Source organism: Lottia gigantea (genome assembly GCF_000327385.1).
Source record: "Lottia gigantea unplaced genomic scaffold LOTGIsca_8, whole genome shotgun sequence".
NCBI lineage: Eukaryota > Metazoa > Mollusca > Gastropoda > Lottiidae > Lottia > Lottia gigantea.
Window position 1 is genome coordinate 319,824 of NW_008710662.1, and position 17,837 is coordinate 337,660.

Genomic DNA, 17,837 nt, shown 5'->3' on the forward strand with positions numbered 1-17,837 from the left:
TAAGTGTCAGAAACGAGATTCTTTTGCTAAGCCAATCAGTAATAGTCTTCACAGATCACCATTTTGTTTTGTGCCATGTTTGTGGAGAAATAATCCGCGTTTGAATGTTAAAATGATGACCCGTCAATTCAAGATACTCTGTGTTGTATAGAAAACAGATATATAGAAATATTGAGTAAAAATTCTAGTTTCAAGTATTTTTTAAAGGAATTATGCCATAGAACTTCTGAGGACTAATTACTTATATCCAAAACCCAAATCAACCCCCAAATAACCCTAGGTTATATTCTAACAATGCATATTGAATTTATAGATCATCACGACAATTGCTCTACTTCAGTTTCAACGTCAAAACCAGTTTTCCTATATCAATTTCCTCTGGAATATGCAATAATGCCTCATTATCTTAATACTGATCTAGAAATCTATTCTCTTTTCAGTAGTACCATCGTTGACCAAATTTGCTTTGTACATACTGACAAGCAATATTATAGCGTCTGAATAGTGATGTTTCGATTGTAGCCGACAATTGATAAGATTTTGTTGAAAGTCAATCGATTCTAATAATGCGAAAGTCACCGACCTAGTTGAATGATTTAAAAAGCCAGTCATGTAGTATTTTTTTCGTGTTTGATATATTTAATATGAGTTATTGCCCTTATTCTTCAAATCGAGTTCGACTTCAAACTTGTTATCACTCTTCATGGCTCAATTTCTGAAGGATATTGACAACACTTCGTAAAATTGTTTATTATGAACTTAAGATGAACCAAAATATAAGGCAGTATTTGCTTTGAAACGCTTTTATTTTTTAGCTCAAAAACACACTCGATAAGGAACAATAATGGACGAATTTAGACCGGGTAAAACAGTTAATTATCTTGTAAAAACGATTTGATCTGCCTTCGGTCGACTTTAAGTGTATAATCCTGTTTAATATTCCTTGCTGGTGAGTGTTATCTTTTTGTCATCTGCATTTATTTAAATAAAGCTGCAGGTGGGCGTATGCTATCCTGTTTGGGAAGCTTTCTTTAATTATATGCTCTTTCTTATGTTGTCTTTCAGCTGCTGACAAGGAAAGGGAGTTAATCACTTATCATTATTTATCTGCCAGTGTCTGAATTGATGAATTCAAATTGTTCAAGTCCCCTTATACCACTTTTCATTATTAAAGTACTTACTCACTTATGATTGATATACTTCCTCAACTGAAAAGTTATAAACTGCTACCAATGTCAAAATGTTGTTATGGATTTTGGGTTTCGTTTTGTGGTTCGGATTGTTAGAACTTAGATATCCAGGAGATATAAATTGACTGAGAATAGTATGAAATATTGGCAGATCATTTCTACAGAGGACAAGATAATCATCGATTCCACAAAATTGATTCCAAATCATTTCTAATATCCAAATTATTAAGACAATTTGCCGATTATCCACGCATCATTTACGACTTTTTTGCCCCCAATTGCTAGGTTCATTATTGCTTTCGAAAGATAACAAGCATATCAGCTGGTGCATTAAAATAGATTCGACAAGTGTCAATTGAATTCTTGCCGGGAGAGTTCCTTCTAATCAATCAAAAGATCAAATATAACGCTGCAAGAGTTGCTGTCATGTAAATCTAAACGACATAATATGAAAAGTCTTGAAATTGATTTAACATGCTCTTTGTTTAGTCCTAACTAATTTGCATTAATTGTTGCACATAAACTCAGAGAGGTGTAAGTACGTATAATTATGTTTAATTTCGATTTGCTATGCAATATCCTCTTTTATTATTTTTTATTCGCCCTTCTTTAAACGTCTGGATTATATTGACTCTCAAGAGATCTGTCTGATTGTTGATTGTTCAATTCATTTGATTTATCTCCCTTTATTCACTTTCATGCAAAAATACAGTATACACATTGTTTTTGGCGAAGAATGTTTCAAATGGTCAAATTTTACATCTAGGGCTCAAAGTGGTGTTATACAGTACACCGATTAAAAGCAAAAGATATCGAGGGCCATCAAAAGCTTAAAATTACTCTGGGCATTCACATTTTAAAAAAATCTGACCCCATCAGATGATTTTGACACGATCAGATAAATGTGTACCCTTGTCATGGACAGCACGCATAGATGCAAATGGCAGAGGCTTCCATTGAGTTGTACACGCTGATGCAAATAGCCAGGGCTTACATTAAGTTGTACAAACAGATGCAGATAGCAGAAGCTTACATTAAGTTGTACACCAAGATGCAAATAGCAGAAACTTACATTAAGTTGTACACACAGATGCAAATAGCAGAAACTTACATTAAGTTGTACAAACAGATGCAAATTGCAGAGACTTTCACTAAATGGTTGCCATTTTGTACGTGTGTAGCTTTCATTTTTTGTATGTATGTATTTTATAATTGTTATATGTGTGTATTTTATAATTATTATATGTGTGTATTTTATAATTATTATATATGTGTATTTTGTAATTATTATATGTGTGTATTTTATGATTGTTGTATGTGTGTATTTTATAATTATTATATGTGTGTATTTTATAATTATTATATGTGTGTATTGTATGATTATTGTATGTGTGTATTTTATAATTATTGTATGTGTGTATTTTATGATTATTATTATATGTTTAGGAGGATACTAGGGAAGGTTTTCCTGTGGCAAACTGGTTTTCCTGTCAAATAAAGTATTATTATTATTATTATTATTATTATTATATCTACGTCTGCTATCTTCTCTAGAGCTTTACTACAAATCCGTCAAGCGAGAAATTCAGGAAAAATTACGAAAATATATTCTGCAGGTGGTGATGGCAATTAGAGTTCATGGACCATTATTGCATTCTGAGCATTACTAAATGCAAATGAGTCTCACAGACTAGAATCTATTTCCATGAATAAAAGAAAAGAATAGTGTGGCTAATGTGAAGAACAGATCCATTAAAACTCATTACCCGTCAACTTGTATTGATTTCTCTTGTCTGTTTTTACTACATGTTGACAGTCAAATCGTTACCACTTCAATGGTTTGATTCCAACCAGTTTTGTCAATTTGACAATTTTTCAGTCTAAAAGAAAATCTTCATTTTAACTGATGGTTGTACGAACAGTCACTGTCTTATAAAACTAAGAATGAATATAAATTGTTGCTTTGGAATATGCTTTTTAATTTCTATACAATATTATAAGTTTTAAGTTGAAAATAAGGAATTTGATCTACTCATCTAAAGAAAAACTTTAAAGTGAAATATTGAACTTCAAGTTTTGCTTTTTCCCTGTTCTATACAGCCATGTTATGCAGATATCGGCATCGTCTGGAGATGGTTTTCTTACGTATAGGTTTGTCTTTGATTTATGCTCCTGATTTAGGCTGATGAGAGCATTGAACGAAGGCAATTTTTTCTGTACCGAAAAATACTTATTTTCGATTTTCAGCTGCCGAGGGATCGCGCATCACCTGCATCGTGTCCACACTCTCCATTCTTCATACTTCCCCGGGCTTAATAAGACCATGTCAAAACCCGTATTCGCGATACGATGGCATCGCCTGTAGCACAAGAAGTTATGTTTATTGTTACCTCAGCTTCTTCGACCTGAAAGCAATAGTTATCAAACAGATTTTTGTTAAGAAAAAATGTTAAATTTTATTAACATGATAATAAACAAAGCTAAAAAAGAATTGTTTTTATTGTCTATGTAAACATTATTTTATATAAAAACGTGCTTCTATAAGAGTAAAAAAGGGTTATATATTTCTGTTCATCAACGTTTTAAACAAGGAAACCACAGAAAAGAAGCAGCTTTAAATGATTAGTAGTGACTAGGCAAAGGTTTCTGTAAAACCAAAATGCATGTCTTGCAAAGCTGATTGATCTGCTTCATAATCTTATCTATACCATACTGGTGGAAACGCAAAGCATCGTTTTTAAAGCAGAATTGAGGCCACTGACTATTGCAACTATTATGTAAATATATCACAGATATTGCATTTCAAAATTGTCAAGCATAATAAGCGTGGGCCACATTTTATACAAGTTTTGTCATTTTGTCGATGACTTCGAGCTCACGAAGTTGAGCAACTATCCAATGCATTTTCAAATATGGCTTGAAATGTCAAATACACAAAACAACATATTGGAATAATTGTTTTATGGTTACCCTTTGGTGAACAAGAAAAGTTTACCATTTTGCTTAGTTTTTAGTAATTGGGTGGGTTAACCATTGCAACCCATATTTCTTCGTAATACTGAACACATTTTCTGTTAAACTAACATGGTATGGGGGCATTTAATCGATGAAAGTGAAGATCTCACATGGAAGTTTATATGTGATAACGTTGAAATTTGAGATTTGTGTTACGTATCATTATTTAAATGCATAACAATATCGTGTTCGAGGCCTGAGCCAAGTTATTTTTCTCTCACATGAATCAAAGTATAATTGTTGGATTGTTCAAACCATCACCATCAGGTACGTCCGAATCAACCTTATCTTCTAGTCCTGGAATAATCTTAATCATATCTTCCACCCGTTCATTTCTCTTTAAATATAACGTAACGCACACTACAGCCGCCATCTCGGCTATCACAAACGACAAACCAGCAGAATAGAAGGACCAACCATACTCGTAATAAAACCCTCCTTCTTCTCTGTTAGTATTCGATCTATATCCTACTTCATCATTTATGGATGATATATATAAAATTATTCCAACTGCTAGAGCTAAACCTGTGAAAATAAAGCAAGTAAGTGTTAATATAATCCAAATAAGAGTTACTTTAGTCCAAATAAGTGTTGAACTTGAGTTTCAAACTTTTTCCATATATCTGAATTTTCAGACGAGAAACACATCGGAGACAGTTTGTCTACTGAAGTGCGATAAGACATCGTTATTTAATGGTGAAGGCACACGAACGATTTAGTCGACGACGGTAATTTTGGTTAAAATCTAGAGTGTGCCCACGCTTTCAGGAGAAGATCATCGTGTTGCCGACAGGATTCTGAAACCAGTTTGATTTTTGTCGGCGTTTTTTCCTGGCGCCGATTGTTATACGCCCAATGTGGTCGTATATCGTCGGCGCCCCTGTCTATCCGTGCGTCCGTCGGCCCACAATTATTGGCTTGTGAACACAATATTGGCTACAGTTTTTATCTAGGCACTGCCCAGTTCCGGTTACCAAAAACTGTTGCGGAAGCGGCTGTTGAATAAGATGAAAATATATCGGATGAATATTCGACCAAGTATCACGTATTTTTTTTAAAAAGTGAATTAAATTAAGCGGTGAAATTGAGTCTGAAGGATATAGAAAGTTGAATAGTTCGCTACGGAACCTGTATTGTGTATCCTATCAATCACTTCTCACTATCAAATTACATTGATACAGACCTTCCTCTACTGCTTGACAAACCAGTCTTATCAAATGATAAATTACATGTAATTGAGCAAAGAAAAGCACACTGATTGATTCGAGACGCCATCTTAAATTTTCTCAGCTTCCAATTAAGCATGACTGAATGTTTTATTTTCCCTGAATACCAAAGTGTTGAATTTCAAATTAGACTTGAAAACCTATTTACATGTCTTATGGGCCTTCTTATACAGATAGCCGTTAGTCTGAAGTCAAAAGGAAAATCGTTTTGAAATTGGATTTTTAACTAATCTGATTTGAGTGTAGAATTTGCATAAACTAGACAAAAGTCTATTTTGTGGATTATTAAGATCAAAAGGAAAGGAGTAAACCTATTAAAGGGATTGTAAAGAGGTTTCATAACTTTATTTATGTATATCGGGGACACTGATAGCTTCAATTTGCATCATTTGTAAACTAAGTGTTGGATGATGTCACTAATCGCAAAATATGCTTTATCACACAAGACAATTGAATAGTGGCGTCATCAAACACTTAGTTTAAGTGATATTGCAGGAACCATACGTCTGATTGAAAATTACAATGGTGCAAATTGATGATATCAGTGTCCCAGATACACATAACATTTTTTAGAAAACCTCTTTACAATCCCATTAAACGGATTTCAAAGTAATATGTTTAAATTTTATGCTATTTAGGGTCATACTGTATCAATTGAAATTGACAAAAAGTTGGTTATTATATTCAATATTTGGTAAAATATAGACCAATTTAATGAAAATTAACCACAGGAAGGTTAGTAACGACAGTCTGATATCGTTTAAACTCCGATACTCCCATGCAAATATTATTGATAATATGACGTCAACGGTGATCGAAAAAGCTTTGGTGGCTTAAACGAGGTTTTCTAGACTTTGGATGTCACTGATAACAGGTAGTTTATACACCATTCCAATTTCAAATCTAAAGTCATTGGTTCCTATAATTTCAGAAATATTTGACCAGGGTCTGGCTTAACAAACATGAACTACTATAAAATCCAGATATTAAGAAATACAGATATTGGATTGGCTGAGGACCAATTTTAGTGATCGATCCGTTAAGATGACCAAAACAACCATTAATACAGTGCATATCGTCTCTGCCGCATAGAGACCATCTGAATATATTTGGGCCACCTATATCAAATACAATGGATAGACAATCTCTTGAATCTCTTTAACGATCTTTAACGGTGTGATATTTACCCTTTTAAAACAAATCCAGTTTGATCAAGTAAAGAGACTATTTTACAGATAAAATTTACGACGTTTTTGATAATAAAAATTGTGCATACTGGTCCTTTAATGTATACATTTAATTTTCACTCTTAATCTTCACATTTTATTCCTTAAAATGAATATATTATGTACAATTGTGACATAGTCGGAAAAAGCAGAATTTAGCGAGTGCTGAAAGAAATCTGTATGCATTTTTAGATAACGTTTGTGTTTTAATAATATATGATTCGCCTCCCATCAGTTATATATTTGATGTCAACAACAGTTCTTTGTCAAAATACATAAACGTCACGACATGACACGGTAAGACCATCTGAACTTCACTTATAATATAATTTCATAATTCCCAATATCTCAAGAGAGAAAGTAGGTAAAAATAGGTGTGCAATTTGACAACAATTATTGGGAACTTTCAAAGATTGAGAAAAAGGGTACAGTAGAGTTTCATTTTTTAAGAAATGCAAATGTTCCTTGAAGAAGGAAAAAGACCGCGTAGCTCATGTCACACCACATAGGACAGAGTATCACCGCCATGTCAATCGACCTGACTAGATCCTCCCAACTCCTCAAACAGACAGTACCGACTCATCACAATTATCCCGATCCAACTACCAACTATTTCGACTATCAGTAACTTCCTGGTCTGCAAAATCGGCATCTGCTGGAAGCTCGCGTTAACTTGTCAACTACCAACCAACCATGTTTCTTGTATTGAGCACAGCCTGTCGAAGGGTTATCACCTTCTTTGGTGTATAGGGAATATGAAAAATATTATCTTACCAGTTAAAACATAACAAATAGCAGCTGCTAACGTTTTAACATCAGAATGTATACTACCAACTACATTTAAAATAAAACCAATTACACATAATATTAACGCCACTACTGGTAATGGTACTGCTTTTCTGATAGAGGCTGAAAAGATAATTTACAAGAAATAACAGACTGTTTCTGATTTGTCTTGATTCGTGCTCCTCTGAATTTCATTGCATTGCATTGCTCCTGTCCCACAAGGATATTAGGGCAAGTAAATGAAAACCTTAATTGTCTATCAGCCAGACCGATTTCGACTACATATCCAACCATGAATTATGGATAACTGATGTGAACGAGTTTAAAAGGTGAATTACGGAAGATTTCTTATTTGTGAACTAACATAACAAGCATTAAGGAATTTGTTAAAATGTTGATATCAATTAAGTAGAGTGCAGGGAATTTTTCAAACTCTAGTTTAAATTTTCTCTTCGTGAGCTCACGCAATATTATGCACTATCTACATTGTCGATAACGCATTTTTAATAGCATGTTACTTGACACAAATTTGTGTCATTTACAAGTTTCGTGTGGCCTGTAGAATACAATGTTTAACGATTACATTTTCCCATATCTGTCTGATTTAAGCCTTCTATCTCAGTTAACATTTTCTGCTCTATTGACGAATGCAGTGATTTGAGTATGGGACAATAAATTTAAGTTAAAAATATATAGCTTCGAGACACCATTACTCTTGGCGAGTTTCCATTTTAAAACTAACTACATTAAATGAGATATCGTATTGTCAGAGGGAGATATAGATCAGTACTCAAAGATCAGTTTATGTGAGGATCATATTAAATTTACATCAGCACGAATAAAAAATTTTATTCGAAATTTGGCTTTTAACATGGTGAAAATTCTCAAAAACTAGCGATCCAAAAAGTGGGTGCAATTCTCATACATTATGATATTATATCTGTAACCGTAACGATGGTAGTCTGGCGTTCATTTTGATTTCTATCATGTCGATGGTGATTGTCATTTATTCGGATCATTAGTCAATCAGTCAGAGTAAGTGACTGTCATTTCACCGGAAAATAATGGAAATTATCTATAAAGATCAATAGCTTACCAACGATAATCATAGATGTATATTCATCTAATTGCCGACCAACGTTTTCAGCATTGAAATATATCGGTAAACAAAATGTAGAGACTTCAGCTGAAAAATTATTGATTATAACATATCAAAAATACTTTTTATCACAGAAGAGCAATTGGAGTGTGATTTAAAAACAGACAATTTAACTACTTTAAAAAGCGAATGCACCGACATTTACTTGCCAACAACAACACGCCCGGGCACTGATGTGTGAATACGATATAAACTATGTTCTTGCTGGCATTATCCAGGGAATCAAACAACCTGGCTACCGCATGCACAGGCAGTGGTTCAACTACCATGGGGACTGGTTGAACAGAATCCATGAGTCCCCGATTTACAGAGGAGTTTCAGGACGCAGGAGGGCAAACCTTTTCCCGGGCGGCGAGAGGCCAAGTCCATAGGCCCTCACTCAACTAAGAGCTGCATATGTCCATACACAATACTATATGAAGATAATTGCAATAGTTACCTTGGCCAGGAATTTCTGTTATAACACACACTTTCCATAAACCGCTCCTCGTTGAAAACCACATTTTAGGGACACCTTCTATTATTGTATTATTCTCATAACGAGCTTCTAACATAAGTTCTCTAGTCAGTAACCAATAGTCAGTGCCCACTGATAGCGACAGTGCTACGATAGTGATACTTCCACAAACAAATGTTACCACAGTTAAATAATATACGTTACACTTCATGATGAAAGCTGGTAACGGCATTGTTTCCCTGGTCCAGGATAGTGATTGCCTGTTTTATTGAGCCAATTTACTCATTTGGCTGTCATTTATCATCTCATCACAACCAATACAATCAGTTAACTTTCATTAAAGTTCATCTATTCCCAAGTCTGAAAAAATGAAAAGCACAATTCTGTTTAATCAATTGGCCGCTATATCTTACCATTAACTCAGTATGAAGTTACGTCAATAACTCGGGATAACGGTAATTATAATGAATTTGGCTTATATAGGATTCCACCAGGACCACTAATTTCGGGTTAGTGATGTTACGAAAATGACTTGTTGTACAAATATGCATTAGGAACTTTAATAACCATTTGTAATTGGAATCATTTTTTAACCTACTCTCTTCGGTAAATCAAATTTTAACGATTATTTTTATGTGAACTGGAACAGCAGCTTTAAAATAGTAATGACATCACTAATTGCAAAATATGCTTTTTCACATAGGGTCCCTTGCGATAAAATACTTAGTTTGAGATGTCTTATTGAAAATTGGAATGTTGCAAATTGGTGCTATAAGTGTCCCAGATACACATAATTTAAAAAAAAAACTCTTTACAATCCCTTTAGGTGTTTTTGAAAAAAATGTATTACTCAAAGAAGTTCTTAACATAAGAAGTACTCCCCATAATCAAGAACCAAAGGTAAAAAACCAAAATGATTTCACAATATCAACAAAACCAAAAGAAGTTTAACATAAAAAAAAATTAAATATCCTTGAACAAAATCCCTTCTATTGTTGAACAATGAAAGAATGTAATCTGAAAATTTATAATTATATTGTAAGAACTATTCAGAAGCAGCCATAGCGATGCTACGAAATAGGTCAATATCAATTGGTTTCTTTATGACGTATCATCAAATCCTACACGTGCTCTGGATAAACGATTCTTCCTCTTCTATTAAAGATTAGAAGTAATAGAGAACATTTCATTAATACGTGCTATATTTAATCTCAAGTTACAATGAATACAGGCAATCTAAATATAGTATAGACTGATTTAATTAACTATATACATCGACTGGTATAAGAACATCAATGACAGACTGATTTGATAATGCCTTTAATTACAACTGTCAGCTATCTTTCAAGTGACCCTTTTTAGGATACGTTGATCAAACCTTAATCAGGAGTTCAGAGCATCAATAACAAATTCATATACAAGTACGGCTTTACTTCCACAATTATTCAATACAAGCAATATAGCTATCTATAGTAAATCCCAAACCGATTATGAACTGATCATAGGTTAGCAGCAAATGGTAATAATTTTCATCACGTTAAGTTGGCAAGTCTTATGAGCATGGAGCAATTCAGAAATCGCACGAAAACAGTGTTGTTCTGTCCGTGAAAACTAACCATTCAACTCTTTTATCAAAAATAATGAATTGAAAAATTCTTCACAATCATGAAGTATAGAGTGTTTCTAGTACAATCCATGTACTTCGAATTAAACGATTAGCTCTTTTTATAAATATAAAGCATTACAATCACAAGGTTTTATTTAGTTCTTAGACAAGCTAGTTCTAAGACACTATCTTAACCTCTTCTTAGATTTTAGTGCTACTTGGAAACTAATAGTTACAATAACAGTGACTAGAAATAGTGACTAAATTTACAATGAATTTTACAGGTCAGCGAATTCCATTCCAAAGACCATTAGTGTTAAACAATCTTAGCCTGAAGAAACAATTCTCAACGAATGAAGCTATATCGAGTACTTGTATAGCTTATCGAAGTCCAATCATTTTCCTTGAAACAACATTATTGTTTATTGAATGGTTTTCCCTTCCTGAAACCATAGAGAAAGCTTCCTGGTGAGTCTAATTGAAACAAGGCAATATTTGTGAATTGTTAATTCACTCATTTCTTTTATATTTTAATAAGTAGAACAATCATTTGAATATAGATCAATTTAAATATTAAAAGTGGTCGGGGTACAATACCAAAACATAGGATACATTGTTTTGGTTGCTAGTTCTATCATATTATTACTAATATGAGCTTTCTAATTTACACGAGAGTGACCATCTGTGATACTAGTTTACATAATATGATACTGGTGCCCACTATTGGTTGCAGTGTCCAATTTTGGTGCTAGTGACCAATTGTGGTACTACTGACCAATTGAGGTACTAGTCTACATTAAGGCACAAGTGAATATCTTGGGTGCTAGTTTACATGAGTTGTACTTCAGAGACCATATATGGTACTACTGTACATGTAGGGTACTAGTTTACATCTGAGGTATTAGTTTACATATGGGTTACTAGTAAACATCTGAGGTACTAGTATACTATTTGGGTTTTTGGAACCATCTTAGGTACAAGTTTAACAATCTGAGGTGCTAGTTTACATGTGGGGTACAAGTCACCAACTGTTTTACTAGTTTACATATATGGTCCTAGTTACATGGGGGGCACATGTGACCATCTGTTTTACTAGTTTACATGTGGGCTAATAGTTTACACCTGTGGTACTAGTTTACATGTGGGATACTAGTAAAAATCTGAGATACTAGTTTACATTTTAGGTACAAGTCACCAACTGTTTTCCTAGTTTACATATATGGTCCTAGTTACATGGGGGGCACAAGTGACCACCTGTTTTACTAGTTTACATGTGGGCTAATAGTAAAAATTTGAGGTACTAGATGTGGGGTACAAGTGACCATCTGTGATACTACATTACATGCGGGTTACATCTTTGATACTAGTTTACATCTGTGGTACTAGTTAACATGTGGGATACTAGTAAAAATCTGAGGTACTAGTTTACATTTTAGGTACAAGTCACCAACTGTTTTACTAGTTTACATATATGGTCCTAGTTACATGCGGGGCACTAGTGACCATGTGTGGTATTAGTTTACATGTGGGTCATTATTAACCACGTGGGGTACAAGTCATCATCTGTGGTACTGGTTTACATATTGGTAACTAGTAACCATCTGAGGTACTAGTTTACAAATTGGATACTAGTGTAAATCTGTGGTATTAGTTTACATGTGCAGTGCACTAGTCACCATCTGTTCTTCCTATGACAAGCCTATTTGACCGATTTCTGATTCGGAATTCTTTTCCTCGAGTCAATATATTCAGTATATTAGCATGGTCTACTAAACTCTATAAAATATATTTCATGACTGACAATCTAACATACCCGTGCCCGTCTATAAGCCTACAACACTAATTATTACAGACTTTATGAATAGGCCGTAATGAGGCTATCAGACGGTTTAATGGAAGAAAAGAGGTTCTTGTATCAGATAAGGAGCGTTATTAAAATAATTGATGCCATATCATGATCCTTAGCAGTACGATTTACTTCCCAGTGGTTCAACTATAATTTTTATCATATGCTGTCCTGCATTCTGAGACCCTTTTAATGTCTGTTAATGGAAGAATTGAAAATGCTCAGTCTGTGGTTGATTCTATTTCTAATTTCTATTGCTTTGAATTCAGTCAGTCCCTATGGTAGTTGAGCCACTGTTGCTTTCACGTTTTTAAAAACAGTAAGCATATATTATCGTGTATCGGTTGCTCAAAGAGTCTTGCTCGATAATATGTAGGTTTGAGGCTTTACCTCGACGTAGATCGAAATAGTAGGAAAGTTTGTTCAACGGTTTTCCTGCCATTATCGCTTATGGCCGGCATAAAAATAGCGTCCAGCCGTTGGGATGACGAATAAATACTCCCTTTTGTTACCCGCTGTTCATTTTTTTAGATATCTTTCCCCATTTTGCCCTTTTTGGCTTCACCTGTCTTCACTAGAACAAACAGGATTACAAAAATTGTTCTAAATTTCGTATACGATCTAGAGGTGACAAAACCAGCAGTAGTGTTGTATCAGATAAAAACTCCGAAATACTTATTTTAGTAAAGCTTAAATTCAATATAGATTGTGGATTTGAACTTAAATAATATTATTTTATCATCGTTATTCTGATTTTAATGGGTTAGACATCACACCCTATATTAGAATTTAATGTGAAGACATTGATTTATTGGTACGAGAAAATAAAACCCATTTATAGCGTTAATAACAACAAGTTCAAATCTCTGGATGAAGTTGTGAATTAGAGCAATGTTATGTGCATCAGTATATTGAGTGCAAAGAAGACAATGAATGAATGAGCCTTGGGAAGAAGATGGTTATCGATGTAATACTGTCTAGCAGCAGCGTATAGTTTATTCTTTGGAGCAAAACACTGTTTCCGTGGCCCTCTAGACGTTCAGACTTCAGGCCGTAAGTTATTATGAAGTTTGTAATTTGAAAAGGTCAATCACTTGAATTTTTCAAATTACGGACTTTATAATAATGGGTCGAGAAATAGTCCGGCCTATCAGCAAGAACTATTTGATTGACTAAACTAATGACTGATTTAATTAGGTCAGATCTTTGCTCGATAAGCATAATATATTGAAAATGACCGTGAATTCGGATGCCTTCAAATTTATAGACCATCAGTCCCTTAAATAAATCTGTCCTTTACGAGTAAATCTGGCCATGATGAATATAATGTTAACTTAAAAGATCCATCTGGAATTCATCAGTCTATCTTGAATAAATCATTCCATCTTGAAATATCAGTCCATTATGCAAACATCGGTCCATTATGAAGACATCAGTCCATCTTGAATAAATCAGTCTATCTTGAATAAATCAGTCCATCTTGAAAACATCAGTTTATCTTGAATCAATCAGTCTTGAAAACATCAGTCTAGCTTGAATCAATCAGTCTTTCTTGAATAAATCAGTCCATCTTCAAAATATCAGTCCATCTTGAAAACATCAGTCTATCTTGAATCAATCAAGTCTATCTTGCAAAATAAACTTCAATATTCAAAATATCAGTCCATCTTCAAAATATCAGTCCATCTTCAAAATATCAGTATGTTTCGAGTCAAAAATAAATGGCATCGACCAGTTCTTCCGAGAGAGAAATTATTTGATAACGTCAAGAGGCATTATCTTATGTCCATTGATTTAAACTTAATTGAAGCTTATATTTCAAATGTAATAATCAGACAGTAAAAAGTAGGTGTATTTAATTATATAGTCGGGCAAACAATCCTTAGTGTATTTATCTTATTGTACCAGACATTACAATTCTAAATTCGATTGTATTTTGACAGTACAATACTGAAGGTTCAAAACTTCGGTAGCTTACTAAAAAACCAGTAACAAGACTCTCAGACAGAGGGATCCAAGTCTTATGGCAAGACTATTGACTGCTAGCACCTGGTAACTTTATCATCAAATTGCTTCGACAATTGAAAATTTGCTAATGATCTACTTCAAAGCAAACAAGGAGTCGAATTTGTAGAGATTTGCTATCACCCATTGGGCGAATAGATATTACCTATGTTACAATCTTCTAAAAACACATTAGTACCCGTTCTTGTGAACAAGTACACCACATGTAAACTAGCACCTCATATGGTCTCCAGTACGTCACATGTAAACTAGTATCCCAGATTGTCTGTAGTACGCCACATGTAAACTATAGTATCCCAGATTGGTTCATGAACGCCACGTGTAAACTAGCACCTCAGATTGTCTCTAGTACGCCATAATATGTATACTAGCATCTTAGATTGAGAATCAGCAGCATAAATAATTTCTAACTTTAACATTGAAGCGTGAAAACAGTCTGGCAAGTGTGGATACAAACTTAAAATATTAATACTGTATAATACACGATTTCAATGTATATTTTTCCACAATAAAACAGCTTCGGGAACTTTTCGATCATGGTAAAGCAAGATAGCACAAACTATTTTTTGTAAATTAAAAACTCAATCGAAACGCTTTCACATATAATTGCGTTGAAAAAACTTCAAATATTCTATAGTAATAATCATTCAGTACCTTACCTTCTATCCGAAGTGTTCCATATAAATCCTTATCCGATACTAAACAAAGACTCTGCTTCACTGACTTTATACATCAATGTAAGCTAACATTAACACATCAAAACATACATTTCGTAACACACCATCAATAACTCGAGAATATAATACAATATAAAAATCACCGATTCGCAGGCGAAAATTAACGTTCTGATAAAACGGGGGATATTTTAGCAAGTACAACAAATTGCTATTAATAATTCATTAAATAAAGTAAAAGTTTTTATCTAACGCAAGTCTACTGTTTGTATCATGTGATCTGTTTTCAATGATCATGTCTCTCGGTATCTGACAATACAATTTGATCGTCTGTTTAAAACCAATTGATGACTTGTAGAGAATTCTGTTCCATTCTGCTACATCCCACCGTAGTCCGAACTTCTGACACGTGTTTATAAGAGAATCGTCCTATTCTGATAACTACTTTAAAATGAAGTCGGCATAGAACTTGAACTGCCGTGGCTTTTGATACTGTCTTGCAATATTTTAATAGTAGAGCACAACCAAAAAATAAGTTAAAAATTTGGGACTTTAGTAATGCTTATACTATTTATCATAGAGAAATTTAATTAAATTTTTGTGGAATAGAAAATGTCGGCTTGAAGCAGGAAAGCTTTGCGAAGCAATTACAAACTTCGTCTTATAACTTAACTCCAACTTTGTTTCAAGTTAATAATTATTGTAGAGATTTGGATGCATGATACGTTATAGAATACAGCCAATCAGAGCCCTCGGTAGAAAGCCTGAAACCATTAATGTTTACAGTTTGCTTTTTGGGGCCTCTGATTGGCTGTATTAGCTGGCGTACAATACAATAAAATCGCTGCATTCCGTATTAAAAAAGGCGTCCATTACAATCAAGACGATAACGTAAAAGCGTGACGTTGTGAAGATGCGAAAAGGCATACGTCTGACTTTGTTAAAATCGAACATATCTTAAGTGTACATTGAGCTTAAATAACTTTTATCATCAACCTGGGCAATGTATTCTTGTCAAACATCATAGAAAGCACTTGGAGCGTAAAGGCTGTAAAAATAACAGAGTTCTATAGATATCTAAACAGTATTATTATATTAGAATAGACTACTGGCTATTTTATAATTCCCCGGGGACGAGGAAAGTTACAGAAAGTGAGATCATTTTAATCACTTCCAATTTCAACATCATACTGCTCTCTACACTAATGCATTTTATCACAATTTCAACTGTAAATTGTATTGCAATGGAACATTTATTTTATTCTGTTAGAAATTTAACGAATCGCATTTAGAAGGAATAACACTGCAGTGTTAAGTGACATTCATTGTTCAAAAGAGCAAAGGCTATATCTGTTAAGACAATCAAATTGTTTTATTTGTTCCTTTTTTATACGCCCACGTTTAGTGCGGGGAGTATATTGGCGTCACGCATGTCCGTCAACAATTGCTCGAAAACATTCTAGAAGGCACAATTCTTGACAGATTTTGACGAAACTTGGTTTTGGTGTAGGTAATCACCCAAGGATGTACCCTGTAGAAGCAGAATTGTTCAGTAAGAGTTATTGCCCTTGTTCTTGAAAACGCGTTCTATTTATAGCTTGTAAATAGTGTAGATAGAGGATTACGAGTATATTACTATATTGTAAACTTGTATTACATTATATCTATTGTCTTTTCAGATGACCGTTGTCATTATTCGTATTAAAGTAATAGATAAAAAGACATCGTCATTGTTTATGACAATGGTCATTTATAAGCAGATTGTCGATTTGGTTTAACATAACATAAACAGCAGAATAGTATACCTCTTACTACTTTTGATTATGTGACTATTTATAGATGAATAAGCATCTGACGGTGGTCCTGGATTTACGTCTGCTTCAACAAGGCAATTTCTTAATGACTGGGGTGTACATCTACGATTATCTTCCTTAAAGTGCATCATTACAGACAATACTAAACCGAATTGTGATTAAGACACAGATACATTCCAACCAACGTGCTATGCTACAATACAGAAATACCCCAGACAGAGACACAAAACTCTCACCCGCAATGTTCGTGTTTGGCCGTCCCATTCGAGATTTCATTCAAATTCCTCCTGGCAGATACAAACCTCATGACACTTAGAGTGCCGCTCGAGAACTGGCATTATGTAATCGGCATATGAAGGGAATAGTGCTCCGGTTTGAACACACCAAACGTCTACCACAGTTATTGGCGATTATGTTCGCATCCATGATCAAATAGGACCTCATTCCGTAAATGGGATAAAACGGGCGTGGTAATCGAAGTCAGTTTGACTGATACGTGATTAAAGTGGATTAATACTTTGGCAGCCTGTACCAACACTGCCTTTTAATACTTAGTCAGCCTGTACCGACACTGCCTTTAAAGAGTAATACCGAGTCACCCGATGAGAAAATTGGTGATGATACAAATCTCAATCCAAATAAGATGCTGACCTCTGCCATTATGCCATCAGCCAACATTCGCGACATCAGCAGTTAGCCCCATTCTCGAGCAATAACGTTAGGTTTATAATAATGACACTTTGCCCAAACATTATCGCAGTGAAATCCACTCCAATCCAAACAATTCCTACTAATCCTCCAAGACTATCAAAT

At 34.2% G+C, this 17,837-nt stretch overlaps 1 protein-coding gene across 1 annotated transcript; it reads right to left on the reverse strand.

Moving 5' to 3' along the window:
* Positions 1–4,431: 4,431 nt before the first annotated feature.
* LOTGIDRAFT_155237 (hypothetical protein) lies at positions 4,432–9,291 on the reverse strand (the record flags this gene model as incomplete). Its single annotated transcript, XM_009066815.1, has 4 exons — positions 4,432–4,730; positions 7,432–7,566; positions 8,540–8,629; positions 9,042–9,291. 4 exons carry the CDS (start codon positions 9,289–9,291, stop codon positions 4,432–4,434), a joined length of 774 nt encoding a protein of 257 aa, XP_009065063.1.
* Positions 9,292–17,837: the final 8,546 nt, after the last annotated feature.